The sequence below is a fragment of the Plodia interpunctella genome, chromosome 17, assembly GCF_027563975.2.
Source record: "Plodia interpunctella isolate USDA-ARS_2022_Savannah chromosome 17, ilPloInte3.2, whole genome shotgun sequence".
NCBI lineage: Eukaryota > Metazoa > Arthropoda > Insecta > Lepidoptera > Pyralidae > Plodia > Plodia interpunctella.
The window spans coordinates 8,766,357-8,793,459 of NC_071310.1; the positions used below are offsets into that span (position 1 = coordinate 8,766,357).

At 36.8% G+C, this 27,103-nt stretch overlaps 3 protein-coding genes across 3 annotated transcripts in view; 1 reads left to right on the forward strand and 2 right to left on the reverse strand.

The window, feature by feature from the left end:
• Nucleotides 1-10,882, forward strand: part of Polr3A (RNA polymerase III subunit A) — a 29,525-nt gene extending 18,643 nt beyond the window's left edge. The window contains exons 20-29 of the mRNA XM_053757710.1: nt 460-632; nt 1,675-1,779; nt 2,257-2,452; nt 3,712-3,930; nt 5,655-5,773; nt 6,976-7,188; nt 8,146-8,239; nt 8,975-9,112; nt 9,681-9,743; nt 10,652-10,882. Of these exons, the coding sequence (XP_053613685.1) occupies nt 460-632; nt 1,675-1,779; nt 2,257-2,452; nt 3,712-3,930; nt 5,655-5,773; nt 6,976-7,188; nt 8,146-8,239; nt 8,975-9,112; nt 9,681-9,743; nt 10,652-10,870 (1,539 nt within the window). The 3' untranslated portion in view covers nt 10,871-10,882. The remainder of the gene's footprint in view (nt 1-459; nt 633-1,674; nt 1,780-2,256; nt 2,453-3,711; nt 3,931-5,654; nt 5,774-6,975; nt 7,189-8,145; nt 8,240-8,974; nt 9,113-9,680; nt 9,744-10,651) is intronic.
• A 1,552-nt stretch (nt 10,883-12,434) lies between these two features.
• LOC128676996 (retinol dehydrogenase 13-like) lies at nt 12,435-26,683 on the reverse strand. Its single transcript, XM_053757495.2, has 8 exons — nt 26,576-26,683; nt 18,584-18,658; nt 18,188-18,314; nt 17,327-17,463; nt 16,579-16,735; nt 15,861-16,029; nt 14,872-15,076; nt 12,435-13,010 (listed from the first exon to the last, which is right to left on the reverse strand). Exons 2-8 carry the CDS (start codon nt 18,655-18,657, stop codon nt 12,884-12,886), a joined length of 996 nt encoding a protein of 331 aa, XP_053613470.1. The 5' UTR covers nt 18,658; nt 26,576-26,683; the 3' UTR covers nt 12,435-12,883.
• LOC128676995 (patj homolog) lies at nt 24,252-26,527 on the reverse strand. The gene has a single exon (XM_053757494.2). The coding sequence runs from the start codon at nt 26,383-26,385 to the stop codon at nt 24,394-24,396; it is 1,992 nt and encodes a 663-aa protein (XP_053613469.1). The 5' UTR covers nt 26,386-26,527; the 3' UTR covers nt 24,252-24,393.
• Nucleotides 26,684-27,103: the final 420 nt, after the last annotated feature.

Sequence of the window (27,103 nt, forward strand, 5' to 3'; positions counted from 1 at the left end):
AAATATCACCAATTTGTATGTACATCAATCTTTCTTTGAGCTTGATGACGTAGTCATATAACTTAATTAATGTCCTACGTTTGTTTATTGATTTTTCGAACCGTACATATTTTTTTACATTCGATTTGAACTCTGATCTTTTTTTATTGTAAGCGGCCAGTCCGAGCACTTTTTGTTTGCAAACACGCAGATTTGTTGGGCAACTGATAAGGAGACAAATCTTTTGAGAATTAAAAAAAAACCGTTTATATTTTGTGCCTATAGTGTCCGGTTTTCCTACTTTTTCTTTTCTTCTTCGCGTGATAACAGCTAAAAATATTGTTTGTTTTTTTTTTTTAAAGTGAGATTTAAATAAGTATAATCAAGTAATTTAAATTACTTGATTAAAATACAATTGCTTTAATCCCACAATGTTCTAATTTCAATATAACTTAATTATATTGTTTTGTACATTTACAGTCTCTAGAAGACTTAGTCCTCCATTACGACATGACAGTACGCAACGCTACGGGAGAAGTGGTGCAATTCAGATATGGCAGTGATGGTCTTGATCCCAGCTACATGGAGGGGAAGGACAGGCCTGTAGATCTGCCCAGGGTGCTTGCCGATGTCAGGGCTAAATGTCCCGCCAGGTAATTAATAGGGATTAGCCTGATTTTAGTGTAAAAATTAATTGTAGCGGACCTAGTGTGGAGCCTTGAGGTGCACCGTATAAAGTTGCGTATGTATTATACGTGAAATAGATATATTACGGTTTAGATACGACATAGATGACTTATTTACTTACTGTTTAAGAATACATAGATTAAAATTTATAGGAAAGTTAATTTCCTGTTAGTGACGATAAATTAATGACTAATAAGTTATGACAAGTCCAAATAACGCTCTAAAAATGTGTATTGTTTTTTTTTTATTATTATTTTTTTATTTATTTTTTTAATTATTTTTTTTTTCTGCTTTTGACTTGACTTTGTCTGCGTGAATTTCCCACGTGGACAGATATTTAGCCTATATCCTTATGTATGCGAAATTCTAAGAATATTGGTTGTGTAGAAAGTCGTGAAGTGGTTACAAACAAACAAATTTGTTTATCGCATTTAAAATATTAGTTTGTAGTTGTAGGTTTCTGTGGCAATATGTATTGTGATTCACTAGCAATCAGATGTCTGCAAATCTGTATGCGTTTTATGAATAAATCCTAATTAATATTATAAATGCGAAAGTAAATTTGTTTATTCCTTTGTTATCTCTTCACGCTCTACATACTCAACCAATTTTTTTGAAATTTGGCATACATGTAGTTTGAAGTATGGAGAAGGACATAGGGTACCTTTCATCCCGGAAAAATAACAATTCTCGTGGTAAAACTACGCGGACGAAGTCCCGGGTTAAAGCTAGTAAATTATAAAGGATCGAAGACGACCTCGGTGGCGCAGTGGTAAAGTGCTTGCCTCTAAACCGCGAGGTCCCGGGTTCGATCCCCGGTCGGGTCATGATGGACAATGATCTTCTGATTGGCCCTGGTCTTGGATGTTTATCTATATATGTATTTGTTATAAAATATAGTATCGTTGAGTTAGTATCCCATAACACAAGTCTCGAACTTACTTTGGGGCTAGCTCAATCTGTGTGATTTGTCCTAATATATTTATATTTATTAATAAATATTCGAAGAGACGAAGAACCTCTGGACGGAGACGGCATTGTGGTGGCTGCGGAGGAGACGCTGGCCCTCGACGACTTCAAGACTTGTCCGCAAGAATTCAAAGCCGAACTGCTGTGAGTTCAACAATTTATTTTTGCCGTCCTACTACAGAATGATCACAATCCTACTAAGATTACAAATGCGAAAGTTTGTGGAGATGTGTGTATGTTTGTTACTCTTTCACGCAAAATCTACTTAACGGATTGCTATGAAATTTGGTACGCGGGTAGAATATAACCTGGAATAACACATGGGTACTTTTTATCCAGAAATTTACACGGGTGCGAAATGCGAAATTTTATGAGGATGTGTGTATGTAAATATGTGTGTTTGGTACTCTTTCACGCAAAATCTACTGGCCGGATTGCTATGAAATTTGGTGCACGGGAATTTTAATCCCGAAATTCCCCACGGCAGCGAAGCGCATCAAGTGCTGCACAATTAAAAATTCGACGTGAAAGTGTGACTGTGTAATTCATATTTTCGCATATAAAAGCTTTGAACTGCGATTTCCACAGCGGAGCAAATATATATTATTAGCCATGTTCCAGAACATTTCTAAAGTCGATCGCAGACAAAGTGCGGTCGGTGCGCACCCGGTACTCCTCGTGCGGAGCCCGGGGGCTCGTGCGGCAGCTGCAGCGGCTCACGCTGACGCAGCTGGTGCGCTTCCTGCGCGGCTGCCACGACAAGTACCAGCGCAGCATCATCGAACCCGGGACCGCCGTGGGCGCGCTGGCCGCTCAGGTATATCCTTATCTTATATTCAATTCGATAGTCTGTCTGTCACACACATAACACATGTCTATATAATACATCCTTACATATTACAAAATGAAGGTCACACAAATTCAAATTCAAAATTCTTTATTCAATTTAGGACATACATCACTTATTGAACAACAATACATCACTTATTGACGTTAAAAAATTACTTAAACTAAGTCTACTGCCGGCTTCCAAAGCGCAGGTGAAGAAGAAGCGGCGCAACAAACTTCACCGCAGCCTTTTCTCCACATAATACATGTCTATATCCTTACATATAATACAAAATCCTCTGCCGCGTTTGTCTGTAAGTCTGTCTGTCATACACATAACATATGTCTATATAATACATCCTTACAACAAAATCGTCTGTTCGCGATAAACTCACAAACTACTGCACGGATTTTCATGCAGTTTTCACCAATAGATAGTGTGGTTCCTGAGGAAGGTTCAGGTTTATAGTTTATTATGATTTTACCCGAGCGAAGCCGGGGCGGGCCGTGTAATATATGTCTGTTATACATATTATACATACTATACATACTATACATACTCAGACTATACACAGATATTTTAATTATATATTTTATCCTAACAATTATAAATGCGAAAGTAAGTTTGTTTGTTACCTCTTCACGTTCTAACTACTCAACCAATCTTCTTGAAATTTTGCATACATGTAGTTTGAAGTATATTATAGTAAGTAATTTGCCCGAGTTAATTTTCTGGGATGAAAGTTTGGGTATAATTTTTAATAAATGGTAAGCCCTTCTGACATAATAGGGACCAACTCTGTTTGAATAAGTTTCTTTCGGCATTTCTTCTCAGCAGCGGTCGTTCCGGAATGCTAATAGTTTGTAGCTTTGGTAAATATCATTTAATTTAGAATATTGACGACCTCGGTGGCACAAAGTGCTTGCCTCTGAACCGAGAGGTCCCGAGTTCGATCCCCGGTCGGGTCATGATGGAAAATGATCTTTTTCTGCTTGGCCCGGGTCTTGGATGTTTATCTATATATGTATTTGTTATAAAATATAGTATCGTTGTGTTAGTATCCCCTAACACAAGTCTCGAACTTATTTTGGGGCTAGTTCAATCTGTGTGATTTGTCCTAATATATTTATTTATTTATGACGTGAAAATGTCCCTGTGAAAGTCTTAATATCTGAATGAATGAAAACATTTGAGTCACGGTCAATTTGTTTTTGTGTACATTGAAACAAAACTAACATATATCACAGAGTATAGGCGAGCCGGGCACGCAGATGACGCTGAAAACCTTCCACTTTGCCGGAGTGGCGTCCATGAACATCACGCAGGGGGTGCCGAGAGTGAAGGAGATCATAAACGCTTCGAAAGTGATCTCGACGCCGATCATCACGGCCGAGCTGACATACCCGTTGGACCAGGAGTTCGCGAGGAGGGTCAAGGGCAGAATCGAGAAGACAACTTTGGGAGAAGTAAGTTCCGTAGCCGTTCCGAAGATTATCCCGAACAAACAGACAGACAGAAATCTAATAAAAAATGTCTAAGATCGAAAAATACAATTGAACAAATAAAATTGAAATGTTTGTCTGTAATGAATGTCAAAACAAAATACTATTATTTTCAATACTTTAATATTATTAGGAGGTTATTGATAGTTCTCGTGGTATCCTAATGATACAAAATACGCATTTATTTCAATAATTTGGTATTAGTAAAAAGTATCGGTATCGACAAAGTATCGAAAATCCTGTCCCTGTGACAGGAGTGAATTTCACGAGCGTTTTGAACGCCGCCGCGGGCTGTCATTAGTTTTTATTAAATTGTGCCACAATATTAATCAATTTAATTATCCTATATTATAAATAAGTAAAGTACTGGCACAATGTTAATTTTATAAATGTTAAATTAAAAAAAAGATGATTCTTTCTTCAAAAAATTGTGCGACACTAATGAAACGCTACACGCCGCGTCCAAACAGTCGTGAAGTTCACCCGCAAACACTTAAATTTTGAACATGCACGCGTTAAGGCTTGATCCAAAAAAAACCCATGACATATGTAAATGATCAAGTTTATCTCAAAATCAAAATCAAATCATTTATTCAGAAATTAGGCCTTCACAGACACTTTTTCACGTCATATTCTTATATTAAATGATGTATACCAAAGCTACAAACTACTAGCATTTCGGAACGACCACTGCTGAGAAGAAATGCCGAAAGAAACTCATTCAAACAGTGTCGGTCCCTATTATGCCAGAAGGGCTTAACATTTTTTAAATATAAATTTATGTATAATTTTTTATCAATAATATAACAATGTAAGTACACAATAAAGTACATGGTCAAAAGGTACTGAAACATATTATGATTGTGATCAAGTGCTGATGAAAGGAATATATATATGTACAATTAAAAAAAAAAAAGATCGAGCTGACCAATCCCCCCCGGCAGCACCCGTTCACGAGTTGACGCGTGAGTCAGCCATCGCGAAGCTCAACCACAATAGAGGGAACCTCCCGACCCGATCCACCTCATCTCAATTTGTACTAATAAACACTGTGGTTTCGATATTCTTCTTCTTTTCGAGTGTTGCTGATGTCAGATTTTGTTCAAGTCGCCGTCTAGTGCCATCTACCCACCACCTAACCACCGTAACAAAGAAAATCTGAAAATTACAATTTATTACAAGTTTCCAATGAATATGCTGTGTGTTCGTGCAACGGAATGTGGTTGGGAAATTTATTTCCGGTCGTTCCTTTATCTTGTTTGAATAAAGCTTCGTTGTTTAAAAAATTCAATTGATTTTCTTAATTCAAATTGAAAATTGAAGTCTTGATTTTATAACACTTAATGGAGCCTATTTATTTATGCATGTTATTTGCGTCAAGCAAAGTCTAAATATTAATTCAGAAATTGCATTTTTCCCACGTTAAATTTTAAATTACAATTAGCCTCAATTCTGCCGCCTACCTACCGCCATCTAGTGGCAGGCAGTCGCATACACACTAGTGACCTAAACTGTCCACCAGAGCGCAGGTTTCCTCACGATGTTTTCCTTCGCCGGAAGCAAGTGGTGATCTATGAAAACTATACATGTGTCAGATTGGTATGCAAACTCATGTGGCACGAGTAGGATTCGAGCCTGGCGAGCCTTTCGATCACCACCGCTATGAATGAATATATTTTTTGTTTCAGATAACGACGTCCATAGATGAGGTATATCTTCCCAACGAATGCTTCTTGTTGATCAGGCTGGACGCCAATAGAATCAAGTTGTTGAGTTTGGAAGTCAACGTGGATTCCATAGTCTACTCGTAAGTTTTACTGTTTGTTAAATTACTAGCTGTTGCCCGCGGCTTAGCCCGCGTAAATTTCCCACGGAAACAGTTATTTTTCCGGGGTGAAAGGTAAGCCATGTCCTTCTCCACACTTCAAACGTGTAAATAGAGTGTGAAAAGGTTGTTTATTAAACAAACTTACTTTCGTATTTATAATATTGGTTAGGACTAGCTGTTGCAAGTGGCTTCGCTCGCGGGAAAAAGTAGCCTGTGTCACACGCAAATTATCTCAAAACAAAAAATCACCTTAATTTAATGCTTCGATTTATCAAAAATGAAGGACTAGACTCCCCTAGGCTACGGCCAACGCTCAACGGCTGGGGATTCAATCGGAAAAATGCTCGGATGAGAGAGAGAGAAAGAGAGGACAAATAAGAAGTAGAAACTTGGAACATGTTCACTGAGTTAAACACTCCCAGCGTACTAGTGCAAAATAGTGGGTCAGATAAAATACTCCTAGCGTACTAGTGCAAAATTGTGGCTCAGATAAAACACTCCTAGCGTACTAGTGCAAAATTAGGGCTCAGATAAAACACTCCTAGCGTACTAGTGCAAAATTGTGGCTCAGATAAAACACTCCTAGCGTACTAGTGCAAAATTGTGGCTCAGATAAAACACTCCTAGCGTACTAATGCAAAATTGTAGCTCAGAGCACATCCATCCATTTACTTTTTGCGTACTGAGAATGCTTTTAGCATTATAAAGGTCATTTTTCACTAGAAACAAGTTCATTAATGCACTAATATTGTAGTTCACAGTGTGTCTGTTTGTTTGTCCTACTTTACATCAAAACGCAGCTATTAATTAATGTATTTTTTGTGTGGAGATAGTTGGAGGTGTGGAGGGTTACAAAGGCTACTTAATGCCTTGCGTATTTTTAAGTATGCGTATGCGCATTTTTCACATGAAGCAAAAAAGTTTATTTTAGTGATAAATGAATGACCTTTGTCTTGCAGTACATATATAGGTACAATATGAAAATAATACTTAACACTCGCTTTTAATTTTTGACCTGTTAAATTGTATTTTTTCTTTTATATTTGTACGCCGCTGTGGCAGAATACATAGCACTTTTAAATGTTTCCTTTTTTATCATGTATATACATATAATTATTTTTATTTGATTTGATCCACTTCGCCAGGTGTTTTTTTTTTTATATATTATACGATTTTTACAGGATTTGCACGTCAAAACTGAAATTGAAACCGGGTAACGTGCAAACGGTACCACCATGGATGATCAAGGTGATTCCCGAGCCAAGTAAGCATGGCGGCTGGTTCAACATGACTCTGCAGCAGCTGGCCAGGACGCTGCCCACCGTAGTCGTCAAGGGGCTGCCGCAGGTGTCCAGGGCGGTCATCGCCTGTGATGATAGCAGCAGTCAACAGCGGTAAGTTACATAATACACTGGAGAACTATAGTAGTTAGTAGTGAAATATGGCGGACAATAGTGAACTCTAGGGAGACATTAGTGAAATCTAGGAAGACATTTTAGGCAAATATTGGTGTACTGGACAGTACAGTAGTATATTATAACTACGGACGGTCTGGTCATAGTGATTCCTGAGCCAAGTTAGCATGGCGGCTGGCTGAACTTGACTTCGAAATATCCTCCAACGTGGTTGTCAAGGGGCCGCCGAAGGTGGCTAGGGCGGATATAGCCTGTGATGATAGTACCAGTCTGCAGCGGTAAATTATATAATTGACCGAGCGAGCGAGGTTTACAATTCGACTTGGGGCAATATGTATGTATGTTTGTAACGCAACTTTCGAACCGTTGGTCTGATTTTGATGAAATTTGTAAAAGGTATGTAGAATCTGTAAATAGAATTTTTAAGTTCGTGGGGCTTCAAAATCGGTTAAGTGGTTTTAAAAATATTCACAATTTTGTACTAACTAGTATATTTCACTGGAGAACCAATAGTTAGTAGTTAAATATAGTGAGGCAGTAGTGAACTGTAGTGAGATATTAGTGAACTGTAGTGAAACATTTGTAATAAATAAATATATTAGGACAAATCACACAGATTGAGTTAACCCCAAAGTAAGTTCGAGACTTGTGTTATGGGCTACTAACTCAACGATACTATATTTTATAACGAATACGAATAGATAAACATACAATACTTTGAAAGGAATTTTCAATCACGTCAAGAATTTTCAATTGTCCTGATGCGAGTTTAACATTTTTCACCCATCACATCGACGCTAAAGACGTTTCCACTTCAAAAATGCAAAAACACAGACATGTGCAACGCCATGGACAAAGCTTTAGCTGCGACGAGGTATTGGTACTAATAGAGTCGACTTATTAAGAAGAAGTAATAAGAAAAATATGTTGTTTTAGGTATAAATTGTGCGTGGAAGGGGATGGACTGCGGGATGTTATAGCGACATATGGCGTCAACGGCACCAAGACAACGTCGAACAATATATTAGAGGTGAGATAGATCCATAGGTCGCTGGTTCATGTCCGGCTCGAAGGACCTAATTGTTATATCCTGTCTAAGTATCACAAATAACTATACAAATACACAAGAAACATTCTACATAACTATACAATAATGTGCCGATGCGATATAAAAGGGCAGTATCTCAGTGCATATTCTGCTCAACAAAGAGGGTATACGGGGTTTCACGCATATACAACACAGTCGCGCCATAGTAATTATATAATTAATTTATACACACTTAACACATTTAAAATAATAACATTGTTAATAATATGAAGACAGTAGGAGGTAGACTAAACGAATACGAATTCAATTTAAACCGAAACTAACACAATAGCACCAGACAAATACAAGTCACTCGTCACACGCCACACAAAACGAGCAGACATCACCACCAGGCAACAATTAAGTTGCTTTTTGGTTTTCTAAAATAAAAATTTGTTTTTTGTAAGTTGATTTCCTGGATAACGATCTAATAGGCGGAGGAATATTATTCCAGCACTCGGTTGGCTGATGACGGAAACTGCCAGTGAATGCCACAGTACGGTGAATATGGAACATCAGCGGCATTCTGGTAAACAATCAATATTTTGTAATTTAATCATATCAAACATTATTTAAAGGTACAAAACAACAGCAAATATGGTGGATGACAGCATTTGTCTTCGGGTGTTAAGTCAAATTAATATAACGTAGGTGACCTTCCGGTTTGTGTACCCGCAGGTGTACAAGACGCTGGGCATCGAGGCGGCCAAGTCCACGATCATCAGCGAGATCCAGGGCGTGATGGCGGGGCACGGGATGGCGGTGGACCGCCGGCACGTGGAGCTCCTCGCCGCGCAGATGACCGCGCGCGGTGAGGTGCGTCTCTCTCTCTCTCTCTCTCTCTCTCTATGCCGTACTCTCTCTGTTCATGTTTGAATTTGTGATTGAACATTTTTGTTCGCGGTTCAAAAGTGGTGTTAATGTTTGTGTTCATCGGCATAGTGCTTAGTGAGAACCGTTGAGTGTTGTCTATTTGAAATTATTATTTACATAGTCGTGACCGTGAAAGAGCATGGCGACATTATTGATAGCAAACTGCAATTAATAAGAGATTCTTGGAACTAGAGAAAAAAAATAAACGAAAAAGATATATATATTATATAAATAAATATATTATATAGACAACAGATTGATTTAGCCCCAAAGTAAGTTCGAAACTTGTGTAATGGGATACTATATTCTATCAAATATACTTAAATAGATAAACATCCAAGACCCAGGTTAATCTGAGAGAGAGCATTTTCATTTTGACGTGACCGGGGATCGAACCCGGGACCTCCAGTGTAGCAGTCCAGCGTGATGAGCATTAGGCCACGGAGGTCGTCAAAAAAATGAAATGTTGTCTGTTTAAAATGTATCTAATAAATGTCCATTGTTCCCACAGGTGCTGGGCATCACAAGATACGGTCTCGCCAGGATGAAGGAATCTGTGCTTAATTTAGCCAGTGTGAGTTATCATAAAAATATCCTTCTTAATTATCTTTTCATAGCGAATTTCTGATCAATCCGACGTGTCCGTCTCATTGATCAGAAATTCGTGAAAAGTTTCGTGTCCATTTTGCGAACGTCGTATATATCCCACGAAAAACACATTCTTGAAATTATTGTACATTCTGTCAAGAAAGTGAAAAAAAAAACGGATTTTTGACGAACTACATTTTTTTTGCCATTGCAACACCAAATACAGTCAAGATTGGTTGATACACACCCAGCGTTGCCAGCCAACAAAAGGACAAGACAGGACATTGTGTCCTCGAATTCATACACAATGTCTAAAAAATATTTGTTTGTATGAAATAATTTTGCACATAATAACATACAAAAAAGCACAGGAATTAAAGAGCAACGTAAAGGCAACGGCGTAATATCGGTTCATATCGATATTTTTTAGATTCAGGACGCAACACGATCCTGCCTTATTCCTGATGTGTGGGAATAGACCTCAAATCGACCATAATATACATTTAGCCGTGTAACATGCAAAAAAAAGAAACAAATGACTACTTTGTTTTATATTAGTTAACCTATATTTGGCTGTCTGATTTATATTTAAGTGAAAATTTTGTAAACACAGCTGTTTGTCGGCCTAAAGATTTTTTTAATAGCCTGTATTGTTTCATTCAGTGGCTATATACGTGTAATCTATACTATTATTATAAAGCGTTTGTGAGTTTGTATGTTTGAGGCGGGTAATATCCGAAACTACCGAATTTTCGAATTTCTTTCACCATTAGGAAGATACATCATCCAAGATGACGCTATAGGCTATACTTTATCTCAAAACTCCCTCGGGAGCGAAGACCCGGGCAACATCTAGTAAATAAAAAACCACCATTATAATTTACCATTTTCCAGTTCGAGAAAACAGCTGACCACCTATTCGACGCAGCGTACTACGGCCAACGGGATTGCATTGAAGGAGTATCGGAGTCCATCATCCTCGGAGTGCCGGCCGCTATAGGCACTGGCGTGCTGCAGCTGCTGCACGACCACGGCCAGCCAGAGACCTCGCAGACCACGCAGCGCGAGTTGTTATTCGACAAACCCGAGTTACATACTTCTATATGGGAATAAATTATGTTTATATTTGCCGCTTTTATTTTATATTAAAATACCCTATGTAATATTCCAGGTTATATTCTACCCGTGTACCAAATTTCATAACAATCGGTCCAGTAGATTTTGCGTGAAATGATAACAAACATGCATACGCACACACATCTTTATACTTTCGCATTTATAATATTACTAGGAAGTAGGGTGTTATTGTTATCAAGTGCATGCAATAGCATGGCAAGTGGGTGATGTTTTTATTACATTTTATTTTATTAAAGTCGAATTTTTTTTTATATTTATTTATTAAGATACACATAACAAATTGTCACCAAAAAGATACAATGTATACTAAACTAAATAGTATAGCTAGGCAACAACTCAACACACGCGTATACAACAAGTTTTAATATAAAAACAAATATAACTATGTATCCGAACTAAATCTATGTATGTAACAAAGCAAAGCAATTTAATAATAGCTGCCAAACAAGTTAAAACAAGAGAGTAATATATAAAAATACAATAATTTCTAAGTAAGTATTAATGGAAAGGATATTGACTAAAAATATAACAATTTAAAAATTAAGTATGTGACGTATTTTGTTTTTGAAGGAGAACAAAGTGACTCCAAAAATGTCAACGTATTTGTGGTTGAGCATCAGATCGTTATAAGCTCTGCACATTCGAACCACGGGATTGTAATAAGAGGTGTTATTCTTATACACTTCGAGAACGAACAGCTTATGCGTGGGATTACGTGGCCGATATCTAGTGTTAAAGCTAATGAGGGAGCGTCAACAAGAGCATTAACTATTTTATATAAGCATACTAAATCACTATAGCTACGACGAGTTCCCAAAGAGGAAATGTTAAAGTATTTAAGTCTATCTGTATATGAAGTTAACTTACGGTGGTTGCCAGTTCTAAATGAAATAATTTTTAAACATCTATTTTGAACTTGTTCAATGCGATCTATGTGAATCTTATAATATGGAGACCAAACAACTGAATTATATTCAAGATAACTTCTTATTACGGCAAAATATAGATATTTTTAAACAACGAACATTTTTGAAATCCTTGGTGCTTCTAGAAATAAATCCCAACAATTGTTGCTTTTTGCAATAATATAATCATAGTGACAAACGACGAAATGGCAAAATAATATAATTTAGGCCAGTGTGACAACAGGATTTGTCATTGGCTTCATTAACCTTACATCACATGTATAGTTCCTGCACATGTATATATTATGAAAGAATAAATGAAACGAAAATCAAAAACCGTTCATGAAACCAAAAAGTTTGAGGAACACTGCACCTCGAGTAGGCCCCTAACCACCATAATTTCGAGTTTTGATGATAACTTCAATAATGATGAATGATGATTTTATTCTAAGATAATGGAACCAAAAAGTTGAAAGGGTAGACCTAACTGGTGAGGTAGTTTGGACATGGTAAGGTGATATATGGATTGAATTTCTCTGCACACTAACTATTAGGAAAACTCCTTTTGTTGTCTTACTCTCAGTAGTAATACCGATATTACCATTCTTACTACTCCAGTCCAATATAAAACAACATTTTTTTTTTACATGAAACTAATTTATTAATAACAAACTAATTAACAGTTACAAATGCACACCGTCTTCAAAAAATGCATCACTGAATCATAAAATCACAAAATATCCATTGCACAAACAATATTAACTATATTTCTAAAACACTGTTTTGAGAAAACATTGTCTTAAACTACACTGTCCTTTGTCTGTGCCGCTTCATAAACTAGAAGACAGAGAAAACTACAGACATCGTGTTTTCTACATAAAAGAAGAGACTTAAAAGAAACGGGACAGAGCGGATCTTTGCGTACTGGCTTTTACTAAGTCCAGGGTAAGGATGTATAGAGTAAACGTTGTGTATTTTCCTAAAAACAGCTGTATTGTGCTGTATTTCTATCTCATGTGGCTACGCTCGCCACTTGTCTATAGTTCACAGTCCTTGTTTATGTCGCTTTAAAAACTAGTGTTGTCTATGCTGCCTTGGCTAACTCAGCTCTGTGCTGGTCTAATCTCGTCCACTTCTCGCTGACCTTCCACAGCCAGTGGGCCAGCTCGAAGTTCTGCGCTTCTTCTGATGGCTCGGCTCTCATCATCTGGCTGAAATAGATTTTTTTTTGTTTGTAGCTTTTTAAAAACTACTATACATGGTCATTTCTTATACATTGTCATTACTTTATCTACATGCTCAGTCCACGGTACTGAACAATTTTTCGTATGGAAGCAACCTTGAAATCGTATCGATCCATACATTTTCCACAAGTTAGGTTTTTAATTTTGTATAGAACAGCTGAATTTTTTCGCGATTTCGGAGTTACCCCCATACTAAAAGTTGTTCAGAATCATGGACTGAACAACTTTCGACTGACAAAATATTGCCAATGTATTCACCCTGTATAATTTAAAATTTTACGTAAAAGCCTAATTTCTAAATAAATGATTTGATGGAAACGTTAAAGGTAATAATTTGAGTGGATAGTTACTGATCCTTGTATATTATAAAAACAAAGTCCTCTGCCGCGTATGTCTGTCTGTCTGTTCGCCATAAATAAACAGCTATAGCGATATTAAATGGTTATTATGATATACGTTTTTTTTCCTGTGTCTTGGCTCCACCGTTCGCCAAAACGATGATTTTGCCAACGTCAAGGTTGAGTGTAGCACTGTTTAGTAAAAAGGATATAGGATAATACTTAAATAACACGGTTTTCAGGCGAGCGTTCAGTGTGTAACATAAAATATAATTATAATATTATACAAACATATATGCGTAACGTTATAACGTATTAAGTAATGAATGATGTTGATTTTTGTCCGTGACGCCACAAGAGGTGAAAATCAGTGCTGGACTTTGTCCAGCGTAACATTGAGACGTCACCATATTTGTAGGACGCTCACACAATAATGTTCAACGCTCACACAATATTAGGACAAATCACACAGATTAGGCTAGCCCCAAAGTAAGTTCTAGACTTGTTTTATGGGATACTAACTCAACGATACTATATTTTATAACAAATACTTAGATAGATAAACATCCAAGACCCGGGACAATCAGAAAAAGATCATTTTTCATCATGATCCGACCGGGGATAGAACCCGGGACCTCTCGGTTCAGAGGCAAACACTTTACCACTGCGCCACCGAGGTCGTCAAATTTAATGTGTGTATTCACAGATATATAGTATTTAACTTCTAAGATGACTGACCCATGCGTCAACACGTGAACGGGTGCTGCCAAAGGGTACTGGTCATCTCGTTTCTCATATATTTTTATGTAAGTTAATTGTGTTCACATCGATATATATACATATGTATATTATAATCAGCACTCGGATCACAATCATAACCTGTTTTGATATACCTTTTGACTATGTACATTATGTACTTTTATATATTATTAGAAAAAAACATGGTAAGAAACAATAATGGTAAGCCAATCTGGCATGATAGGGACCAACACTGTTCAAATGAGTTTCTATCGGCATTTCTTCTCAGCATAGTGGTCGTTCCGAAATGCCAGTAGTTTGTAGCTTGTGAGAAATTACTATACTTAAATATAAAAACTGACGAGAAAAAGTGCCTGTGAAGGTCTAATTACTGAATAAATGATTTGATTTGATAAGAATTCTACAAACAATTTATGGATTTTATGGTCTGACCAATAAAGAATTATTATTATTATTATTAACTCATTGTGTGTCTGTTATTGTAAACTTCTTTAGCAGCGTTGTGCACTTTTTATGATGGGTAAAAAATGATAAACTCGCGTCAGAACACGTGACCCTGATCGATGAAAATTCGTAAGATGTCAAAAATACACAACGTTGTCACTTCTGTCGGCACTCCCGGAGTGCAGCACGGTTTTTTAAATAGTATTTTATGTTCTTTATGGTTTGAGCTATGTGTGTTTCCTATAAATAAACGATTTTATTTATTTTTAATAGAAACTGTAACTTACACATAGTAATCTCCTACGCATTTTTGAAGTTTGGGGTCCAACGCAGCGTGCACTATGACCTGAGCCCCGATTTTGGGGGTTTTCATGATGGGGTAGAATAGGGGGTAGATGATGTACCGCGACCAGCTCTTGGACATCGGGAGATGCCGGCTCAGGTTTGTGTCGGTCAGCCCCGGGTCCACGGCCACCACGGCTACCCCTGTACCTGTTCCAATAGATATAGGTTATTTTATTAATTTACTAATCAATATAAAAAAAACTTACAAATAGAAAACTAAGCTTTTATGACGTCAATAAGTGATACGATGATAATCCCCTATATTGAATAAAGAATTTTGAATTTGAAACAAAATTTGGTTTTGTTTTGAAGTTTCAATTCAAGTATTTATTTAATCCATACTAGTATTATAAATGCGAAAGTCTGTCTGTTTCGCTTTCACGGCTAAACCGATAATTAAAGGGAGCCTTTAATTTATACTTTTGTAAATAAAGAGATAGACTCGGATAGAATTTAGGGCTAGTATAAGTACATTATAATTCTTTTTTTGTTTTGGATTTGTAGTGGATAGCATGCTCCTCTTTATTTATTTATATTTGCATACCTATATTCGGTAAAACGTGTAGGTCTAATTCATTTTGACATCAATTTGTCTATTTGTACTCATGTTTTTGGCAAATAAATGTTTTCTCTCTCTCTCTCTCTCTCTCTCTCTCTCTCTCTCTCTCTCTCTCTCTCTCTCTCTCTCTCTCTCTCTCTCTCTCTCTCTCTCTCTCTCTCTCTCTCTCTCTCTTCTTTCTTTCTTTCTTTCTTTCTTTCTTTCTTTCTTTCTTTCTTTCTTTCTTTCTTTCTTTCTTTCTGTGGAGGAGTGTGGAGAAGGACACAGGGTATATATGTATATATAACATAGGGTACTTTTCATCCCGGAAATATAACTATTTCTGAGGCAAATTTTAGTTACAGGATTTTCTCACGAACTGCAAGTTCTTACCCAACGTCCTCTTAGCTAATTCGCTAGCGAACAGCAAGTTGGCGAGCTTGCTCTGCGCGTACGCGGCTGAGCCGGAGTACTCGCCCGTGAGGTTGAGGTTGTCCTTGTTTAGTTTCCCGCTTTTGTGCCCGCTGCAGGTTACAACTATTACCCGACTGGGGGCCGAGGCCTGGGGACAAATGTTAGGGGGAAAATTGAGAGAGATTTTTTTTATAAAAAGATGTACGTTTGTGTGACCACGATAAACTCAACTACTGGACGGATTTTTGTACGGTTTTCGTCAATAGATGATCCTGGAGGTTTAACTGTATAATTTATTATGACTTTATCCGAGGGAAGCCGCCAGTATATAAACACAGAAGTTGGTAATTTAAACCATATTATCGATTATTCACTAATATTATAAAGAAAAAGATTTGTTTATCCTTACCCATCCTTATATATTATAAAACAAAGTCCTCTGACCTTTTCGTTTTTTCGTCTGTCTTTTTGTTCGCGATAAACTCAAAAACTACAGCACGGATTCTCATGCGGTTTTCACCGATAGATAGTGTGGTTCCTGAGGAGGGTTTAGCTGTGTAATTTATTATATTTTTTACCCGAGCGAAGCCGGGGCGGGCCGCTGGCGATTTTGACGAAATGTGACACGAAGATTGAGACATTATGATTTTACTAGTTTAAAATAAAACCTTACTTTCAAAGTACTTGAAAAACTTACCTTCAAAGTATCCAGCAGCAGATTGGTAAGCAGGAAGTGGCCTAAATGATTGATGCCCAAATGGGCCTCGAACCCGTCTCTGGTGACCGTCACCGGGGGCTCCATGACCGCCGCGTTGGTCACCAGGGCGTCGATGCGGGGCTCTTCGGTTTTGAACCTGGTGTAAGTAGATATACAGGTATGATTTCGTATTCATCCTACTAATATTACAAATGCGAAAGTTTGTGAGGACGTGTGTATGTATGTTACTCTTTCACGCAAAATGTACTGGACAGATTGTTATGAAATTTGATACAAGGAATATAACCTGGAATAATTTTTTAATAATAATAGTAATAAGTTTTTCGGCAATTTTTATACCGTAAGCATGTAGACAAAATACGTAGATTTGTCAGGATGGTGACAAGTGAAAATACAGAAACTATCAATAGTCTCTGCCTACCCCCACGGGAAACAGGCGTAATAATAATGTATGTATGTATATGTATAAATGTTTATCCTCTTATTCATAAAAAATAAAGCATACCATGTGTGTAATGAGTATAAAAATTAATTATGTTCACGCATAAATTCCGAGCGTGTATGAGCTTGCGACACGCCAGGCGTATATGCGATTCACACGCATACAAAAAATCTGCATAATTTCGTTATAGAATTAAAATTTGAAAATCCTAATGCTAATTCTTTATTTTTTAATTTATTAAGTCAATAAATTAAAAAATAAAGACTCTCACTCACAATCACTAACCTCTCAACGAACTGCCTGACGGAATCCAACGAAGCCAGGTCGCAAGGTCGACAGTACACATATTTGTTCCCTGTCTCCAACACGATTTCTTTGCGGGATGCCTCGCACTTTTCCATATCCCGACACGCCATGAACACCTGGGAATTATTAGGTTATAAATATATAAGGACAAATCAGATTGAGCAAACCCCAAAGTAAGTTCGAAATTTATTATATGGGGTACTAACTCAATGATACTATATTTTATAACAAATACATATATAGATAAACATCCAAGACCCGGACCAATCAGAAAAAGATCATTTTCCATCATGACCCGACCGGGGTTCGAACCCGGGACCTCTCGGTTCAGAGGCAAGCACTTTACCACTGCGCCACCGAGGTAATATCCTATATCCTACTGAGATTGTTTCATCGTTGGTCCCGGTTTCGCTCGATTAAAAACGTAATAAATTATACACCTAAACCTTCCTCAGGGACCACGCTATCTATTGGTGAAAACCGCATGAAAGTCCGTGCTGCGTTTTTTTAGCTAATCGCGAACAGACAGATAGACGCGTCAGTGGACTTTGTTTTATAATATGTAAGGATATCGAACAGATAGAACGTGTTTTACAAGCGTTGATAACGACTAAGTAGCCAATCAAATCATGCAGATTTAACTAGCAGTTTACAATATAATATTTTATCAGATAGTGGTGTAGCTTATAGTCTGATAATACATTGATAGTGAGAAAACACGCCTAACGTGTTATTGAAACTGTTTAAACATCATCAACCGCAATTTATACCCCCCACTGCCGGGGCACAGGCCTTCCTTATGGTGAAATTTTTTCACCAAATTTTTTGCTGAAAGCTTACCTTAGCGCCTCTTCTGGCGAAGTCCCAAGCAGCAGCGTTGCCGATGCCATCATTGGCGCCTGTGATCACAATAGTCTTGTTGTGCGCCCGCGCAGCTCTGTCGTACGGGGTGCCGCCATACAGGTCTCTGGAAAAAGTATTAATGTATAGAGTCAGTTTGAGAGTTGTCCTCAGTCAGTCTCAGACTCTATACAAACTATCTAAACTTGTGTTATGGGATAACGACACTATATGTTATAACATACAAGCTTTTGCTCGCGGCTGCGTACGCGTGTATTTTTTACCTCTTATGTGAGGCCAATAGAATATATGCGAAAAATCAAGATACAGATAAAGGGTGAAGGCATTTAATAATATTTGATAGGAATACCAACAGTATAATTAAAAATATCTTACTTGAATATGCAGATTGCGCCGGCGCCGGCCGCTATCGCACTGACGATGGTTACGGGCATGTTAGGGACCCACATTCTGAAACAACAATCATACAATTTTCAAGTGTCAATGACTCGTACAAATGAAATTACGACAATACAAAAGCATACTTACTTTTTTAAATGTTGTCAAATTATGCCTCTAATAATAAAAATTAATGAGGATCGCAAATATTGTCTATTTCACTCCAAAAGCAAAAATAATTTTCTTTATACTTTTTACCGTCACGATCATGACATTTAGAGTGAGTGAGTGTAATGAGACAATATTTTGTCTCAGCGGATCATTTCCTTTTCCGCCCACCCTAGAAATAGACTATACTTATAAAATAAAACTAGAGATACTTTTAATATATTTTTATATTATCTGTCTTTACATTCGAGTGTAAGGCTAGTCGTGGTGTCGTAACACGTATAGTACAGTGCCGCCAAACAATAAAACATGTAGGTACTTGGTATTAATCTGGTTAGTATTAAATCTAAACTTTTTTTAATGTACTTGTTAATTTATAGATACTGTCATCGATTCTCTTGAACATGAAGGACCTCTTGTAAGTATAGACGCTAGTGCACGGAGAGGTCAGAGCTAATAGGGAGCAACAGAGTCCGTGTAACTTGAAGTTTCATTAATTTTAAGCCCCAGATACACTAGGCAACATATCGTTCTTTCCTTTTCATTAGAATTTGCATGAGTGAGATAGACTATGTGCGACCACTCGAGTCAATGGTAATTCGTGAGATAGAGTGATATGTTACGCGCCAAATGTTGCCTAGTTGTTTTCATCTTTAGCTTTATGTTCATTGCAACTGTAAAGCTGTTAGACCCTTCGCTCGCCTCGTCCGGGGGGACGAGGCGAGCCAAAGGTCTAACAAGGTGAGGGGTCACCTTGTCTCGGGTGGAGCAAGATGAGAGGAAAAGGGGCTTTGCAAAAACATTTAAAGCCCTTTTAAAAAGGTACTATTGATACTTATAGGTATATACTTGTACTAATCATTGCCTGTCCAAATTGTATATCAATCGCTGTGTTAACTCGCACTCTAGTGTGAGAAATATTTTGCAAAAAATAAGCCACGGGCTCCGTGCGCATGCGCTTACCAGCGTTACTTAGTATAAACTATTCATTACGTTAGTAGGAACAAGCTTATGTTACAAAATAGTACAACTATGGTGCGTACACATTGAGAGCACTGATTAAAAAATATTCAAAACACATTTTACCTTAAATGTTAAATTTCAAGAATTCCATTAAAATATTTGTTATTTAATGTTGCAGTAGAAAAAAATTACTCGTGCGCATTGTCTATAAATGCTCTCAATCAGCGCGCATCATAAAACGTTACTTGAAAGGAAATGTAAACATGAACTATTTCAGTCTGGCCGAACGGAAGATTTCGGATATAAACGCCATTGAGAATCTCATATTATGCGAATAAATGGCCACAGATAAACCTACATAATTAATACCAAATGTACGGACAAAAAACTTAATTTACAGCGGGCTATTTGTAATTATAAAAATATAGTCTTTGAGCTCACGTTGGTACACAGGACGTTTTAATTATTATTTTTTATTCAGCTGACAGAAATTAGAAATTTTCAGAGAATATTTCTGATCATTTCACCGACAAAGATTATAATTTCATACATATTTGTATTATAAACATCTATTGTCCCACATTACAAAATTATATATTAGAAAAAATATATAATTAAATTATTTAACTAAGTGATTTGCACCAATCAAGTTTGACGTTAGTTTTAACCTGTGGCATAGCGCAAAGTACGCCATTTTGTCTAAAGCACGCCACTCTCAGGTTAAAAGTCAACGTCAAAGTTGACTGGTGGCACTCAACCTAAATGATTTCGGGACTATCTAAACAAAGCGTGTGAACGCAGCGTAACAGGCGTTCGATTCCCGCCTGGGCATAGCCCACGCTTCTAGTGTTACGTGACATAAGTTTCTACAAGATTTTGTACCGATAGGTTTTACTCTAAAAGGCAATGAGATACGATCTTGTGCTTTAACACTAAGGGCACCGAACTGTTTTTGTACAGATAACGTTGAGGAGATTCTAGTTTTTATTTGAGTTTATTCTAGTTTTTGTTAAAATTTGAGAATCACAAATCATTCTAACTTTCTAATATCTCAATTAGTTTTTACATATCCCATTTTTATTTATAAAGAACAAAGACTCTTTGGACGTCCTCTGCGTTACGCGTAGACGTCACGCGTCCTTAGAAATGCTACAGAAGCGAGCGACACGCCCTTCTCTCTCAGGTGCGAGTGAGATAGATTGAATATAACACGCTACGACAACGCGTCACGCAGCGTACGATGACTGTGAAAACTTGTTATTTTCAAAGAAATGCATCGTTTTAAAATGTGAAATGTTTTATGGTCGGTGAAACCAACTAAGAAATTGAGCTAACATTCTTAATACGTATAAGTTTCCTGTGTATTCAGTGCCTGCTACTATAGTAAGGTTGGTCTCATTATATTCTCTCATATCTCATTTGTTGTCTACAAATGTCGTTCAAAATTGGAAAGATAGTTCTGATGCAAATATCAAATACATTAATTGAAAAAATCTTCTTAAACCGGCTTTATGCCAGCTATTTCGCCACGGTGGTGGACGTTCAGCTATGTTTTTCGAAAAGTAACTAATGAAAAAAGAAAAATAATGAAAAACCTTAAAAGTTATTCTGTTTTATACCCTCCAGTTTTGATGACTGCTATACTCTACTATGCTTGATGTAAAGGCGTCCGCGCATTCATCCTGTTTCACTCACACACCTGAATTTCACTGCGATATTATTGTCACGGAAAAATTCACCTGGTTTCAACCATGCATGATTACACGAAAATACTTTACGTTTCCACGTGCAATTATAAACGAAATGTCACCAAACTAATTTAATGTAATTAGTATGATATGAGTAATGAAAATTAATTTATTCCCTAGTTATTGACGACAGATCAGAGATGATCATTTTATTTGCAAAAACATAATAATTCATAAGGCTTATTTTTGTCATATATATATATATATATATATATATATATATATATATATATATATATATATATATATATATAATCATCTATCAAGTTGAATTGTTGTATTCAGAAATTAATTTTGAATTTAACGAATGGTTTGCACTAATTTGTAAAAAAAAAAATTTTATATACACAAATATAAAAGAAAGATATATATATATATTAGAATACATAGTGAGCAACATATCAATTGGTGTTCCTATTCTGGACAAGATCACTCAGTCCCTACAACCCTTTTTGGAGTTTCTCACCCATTGTTCATTGGGCGAGTGGTCCATTTCTATCTGTTACGAGGTGTGTGACTGAGACAGCCTATATGTCGCGCAGCGGACGTCCTAAGCGCCAATAACAGCTAATTTATTTTCAAACGAGAATTTTAAGAAGTAATATCAAACTGATTAATTTTCAACTCTAAGAATACAAAGTCTTTAATAACGAAAGGAAATAAAAACATTCAATGAACTATAATAAAATCTAGTACGATTTGATACGATATCTTAATCAAAATATGTTATACTAAAATCTATATTAAAAAATCATGAGATAACACTACTTTGCTAAATTATCATATATATGTGATATATTCGAAATTGACATAATTGATGCAAAAATTTAACTAAGGCAAAATATTTTTATTTTCAATTATTATCATCTATCAAGTTGAATTGTTGTATTCAGAAATTAATTTTGAATTTAACGAATGGTTTGCAGTAATTTGTAAAAAAAAAAATATTATATACACAAATATAAAAGAAATAGATCAGATAATAAACAAATATTTCAAAATAAATGCAATATGAATAAGTTTCTAACACAATATACTCAACAAATATATAAGCGCCAAAATTTACTTGCTATGTCCATTACATAGCAAAATAATTTTGGCGCAAAATATATTTCGTGTAAAACTTTATACAGCAATTTAAAAATACATTAAAATATAACCATCAGGTACAAGCTGTGCATTTTTCCCGCCATACTAAAAAAAAGGCTGTTTTAATCGACCAGTTTATAGTGAAATTCAGTGTTAGACTGCGCCATTGTAGGGATAAATGCCTGTATATCGAATTTATATAGGTATTTAAATAAAAATACTCAATTTTGACATGTCGTTTTATCTAATACATACTTTAAAAATCGACAAGTTCGTAATGTGCAAAGATATTGATTTTAAAGTGTATATTTCAATAAGACATATCAAAATTGTATACTATTTTATATAGCAAAATTATCGTGGTATAACACGCAAACCCTAACCCACCTCATATAGATATGTTATGAGGTGGCTGGTTCATCTTGTGACTGTCACATATTATTAGCAAAAATGGCAGAAAAAGCATCTACACACACCACTCAACTATCACATGTGCTCATATTTTGTTAGTGCACTTAAATCTTTAAAAAATAATTAACTGAATACAGAGTATCTAAGGATAGTCCGTGAAAAAGTCAAGTAGACTTACCCTGGGACTATTTTTTTATTATATTATAATTTATATATGTATAATCTACATAAATATTTCAAGAAGGAAAACATGTTTTCCTTTTTTAAATTTAATACTTTAAAAATTTAATAATATTCTATTAGCATGTATTATTTAGTTCAATATGTAAACAAAAATATTCAATTTATTAAATATTAATTACAATATCCCTAGATCTCTTTTTCTATTAATAATAAGAAGCAAATGAATGATTTAAACTGCCTATTATATACAAAAAATGTAAAAAAATCGCGGCAAAACTTCAATTCATTTCACAAATCCTAATTTTTAATATTATTTTTCCATAAATCCAATTGTGCTATTAAGATTGGATTTTTTTATTTACAATAAATTTATGCTTATAATTGATCCCTTAGGTTAGTATCTACATACTTGTGATATCATATGAATGAATAATACGTTTTTTATGCAGGAAACATTCATAATTCTATAATAAATTGCCAATTATAATGCCTAGAATATTTTTAGTAAAGCATATATTTCCTATATTTTATTAATCTCAGAATAGTTAAAAGGGTTAGTTAAAAATTATAAAAAAGTAACTTACAACTGAAGACATATGGGAATATTAATTGCACACTGTCATGGGGAAAAAGTATGTTAATAGTATTCAAAAAGTATAAAAACCCCAGGCATTATAAATACGCATTAAAAACATTGTGCAGTACAAAAGGGTATGTGAATCTTAACCACGAATATAATTACCAACCTAGTAAAGCGTAAATTTATTATTGTATCATAGAGTTTGAGCCCATTTTCGAGTGAGTTATTAATTAAGAAGTTCTAACAACCACACAGACATATTATATGACAACAAGGATATATAATAGACAATGAATTTTTCCCCATTCAAAATGCTTTTTTATCATGCTTTACCAATGTAGGAAAACACGCCTTGAGTGTTCTGTAAAATGAATCGTAACACGCGTGAAGTGTTTTCGTGCAAATTCACGTCAAATTCATTCAAGCACTTTGATTAGATTGTACAAATATACAAATAGCACGGGAGAAATGCCAGTTAATATGTCTGTAGGCACATTAAAACTCTAAAGGACATCGTGCAAAATTCACCTCGAGGGCGAGATAGGCGTGCGAAACGCCGCGTTCTAAACGCCCGATATGTGCCGCACCTTAAGCTCAACATAAGCGTAAGAGATATGACTTCAAACTTTGACTAGTACAGTTTAGCAATCACGTAGACTTAAAGATTAACTCAGTTTTGTGTTCAGCGTAGTGGTGCTTTTGGATTTTGAGTCATGCGGGGGGAGTGGCCGGGCTATTCCCACTTTCACAAGGCCGCGGGGGGCCCCCTTTAGTGCTTGCACAGCTTGGTCTAACGTGGCATTCTTTATACTAACTCCATTCACTGACATCACTCTGTCTCCAGGTGATATTTCACCTTTATTCTCTGCAACTCCTCCTGGTACTAAACTCCTCACAACTATTACAGTCCCTTGGGGGTCCACTGGGTCTTGGTAGTCTAAAATTGAGAAGCCCAGCCCTTGATCGGCTTTGATAAGCTCTACTATGTCTTCTTTACTCTGCCACATTGCTAGCCCTGATACACACTCTAATGAACGAGATTTTCTTGAATGACCCGAGTGGTTGGTCAAAGTGGCAGTGCTTGATGTGTTGATGGAAGTATCTGATTGAGCTTTGACAAGTGTAGTCAGGTTGTTAAGACTTCCAGATATAATCTTCCTGGCCTCGAAGCCTTCCCGGTCAGGAGCTAGATTTATTACAGACCGAGGACCACTGTCTGTGCTCCGAGCACAGACTAGTCTAACACGATTTGGAAGATGTTTTAGAATATTCACAACTTCTGTGTGAGTCAGACCGTGTAAACGATATTCGTTTGCTTCTAATAGTTCATCACCAGCTAATAATGTTCCTTGCTGTCCAACTGGACCATCCGGAAGAACTGATCTGATATAGTGATGAGGCCTAACCTCTTGTCCCCCTTCCACGTCAACTGTGCCTTCAAGACTTATTCCCAATCCCTCAAGTTTCTTTACTTCAGCAACAATAATTTCTTTCTCTGTTCCTATTTCAGTAGCCCACTTATTTTTAACTTCCTCTTCATTAACTGCTAATATCTCATCAAATCTTCTGTCTAATTCCTCTTGTGTAGGCTCTGGTTCTACATCTCCTACTTCTAGAAAACTGGAGTCTATAGTAGTGTTGGATTCAGGTTCAGGCTCAATCTCTGTGGTACTATTATCTATTTGGGAAGGCACTGGGAACCAGGACAGGGTTGTAGTTGACGATGTGGGGGACGCTGGCTTCTCTTCATTAAATATTGCTAACTGAAGATGTTCATATTTCGGTCCTCTCAAATACCTTTCTAATACTAAGTGAACTGATATGCCAGTGTTCCGTAAAATTTCCACTGCCTGAGGATTGCTTTTTTCTGCTAGTGACACACCGTCTACTTCAATGATTCTATCATTAATTCTAATCTGTCCGCTCTGCTCGGCACTGCTGCCTTCAATAATACTTTTGACAAATATTCCAGACAATTCCTCTTTCTCGCAAACATAACCCGCTACAGTTATTCCTAGTCCATAAACATTTTTATTCAAATCAACATGCACAATTTCTACTTCCGGAGGTGTAGGCAGTTCCACAGGCACAGTTATAGTGATTGTAGGCGAAAGGTTTTCAGCAACTAAAGGATAATCAGGAATCTGCTGAGGATTGTCACCCACAATACTCACAGCGGCTGCTACCACATTATCTGAATCTCCATTTTGACCATTCAAATATTCACTGTAGCACTGAGATATATCGTAAACAGCGCCATAGCCAGCTTCGATCAGGTGTCGGTCGAGTAACTCGGGGTCTAAGAGGATTTTAGTGGGCACTAGTGCGGTGCCAGGGATCGGCGCACGTAGTGTAGCTGCAGGGTCCGCAGGCCTGGCCACGAGAAGTCGTACAGCAGGGCCCGCCTGCCGTAACACTGCCGCGACCTGTTCCGAAGTAAACCCGCGCAAATTCACCGAACCAATCTGCAGGACGTGATCTCCGCTCTGCAGCCGGCCATCCTTGTCTGCCGTCCCTCCAGGCAAAACGTATTTGATCACGACGCCAGTGCTCCGCCCGCCAACTAAGTTGAACCCCAGACCGTTGCCATCGTTTGTCAGCTCGACAACTTCAACCTGCGCCCACTCTGTACTCAGCACCATTTCGTTTCTCACCATCGAGACATATTCGACGTTACGTGATACGAGCGCAAGCCGCGCCGAGGTTATGGCGCCCGAACACCCACATTGCGAAGCGGCCGCGACTTGATTTAACGCGAATTAAACTCGAAAACAATAACTATAGAGGTTCCGCCTTGAGAATACGTATTTTTTTGTAAATTAAAATATAAAAATGACATTTACATACTTGCTGAAACGGAGACAGCGAGAATGTTGCCAGCTTCCAGGAGGTGTTACCAGAAAAGAAAAATCATATTGAAATTCTGATTCCAGATAATAGGAAATTGGACTTTTAAAAAATCAGATCAACGTCTATTAAGCTGGAGTAATGATTTTCTTTAAATTTATTAGTTGTCATATTATTCATAATTTGTGTAAGCCGTTAATTTGCATCAAAATAATTTACTTGTGGTATTAGGGGAATAATGCGATCTATATATACTAGATATACTCGTGATACAGTTCGCCAAACTGACAGTTTCGGTATACATTTTGGTATTTCATTGCCTGATACAAAAATAAAAGCTCTGACAAAAATTAAGCAATGTACAAAACATTAAAGTCGGAATCAGTCTGAGTTCGGCCTATAGCTGGCATAATGCCGGCTATCAGACAGGACGGAGACAGAAGAATAGTGTGTACAGACGCCAAAAAATATTTGATACCGGTTCCACAGTCGTCGCTACCGTTTGTTGTTAAACTTGGGCGGATTAGG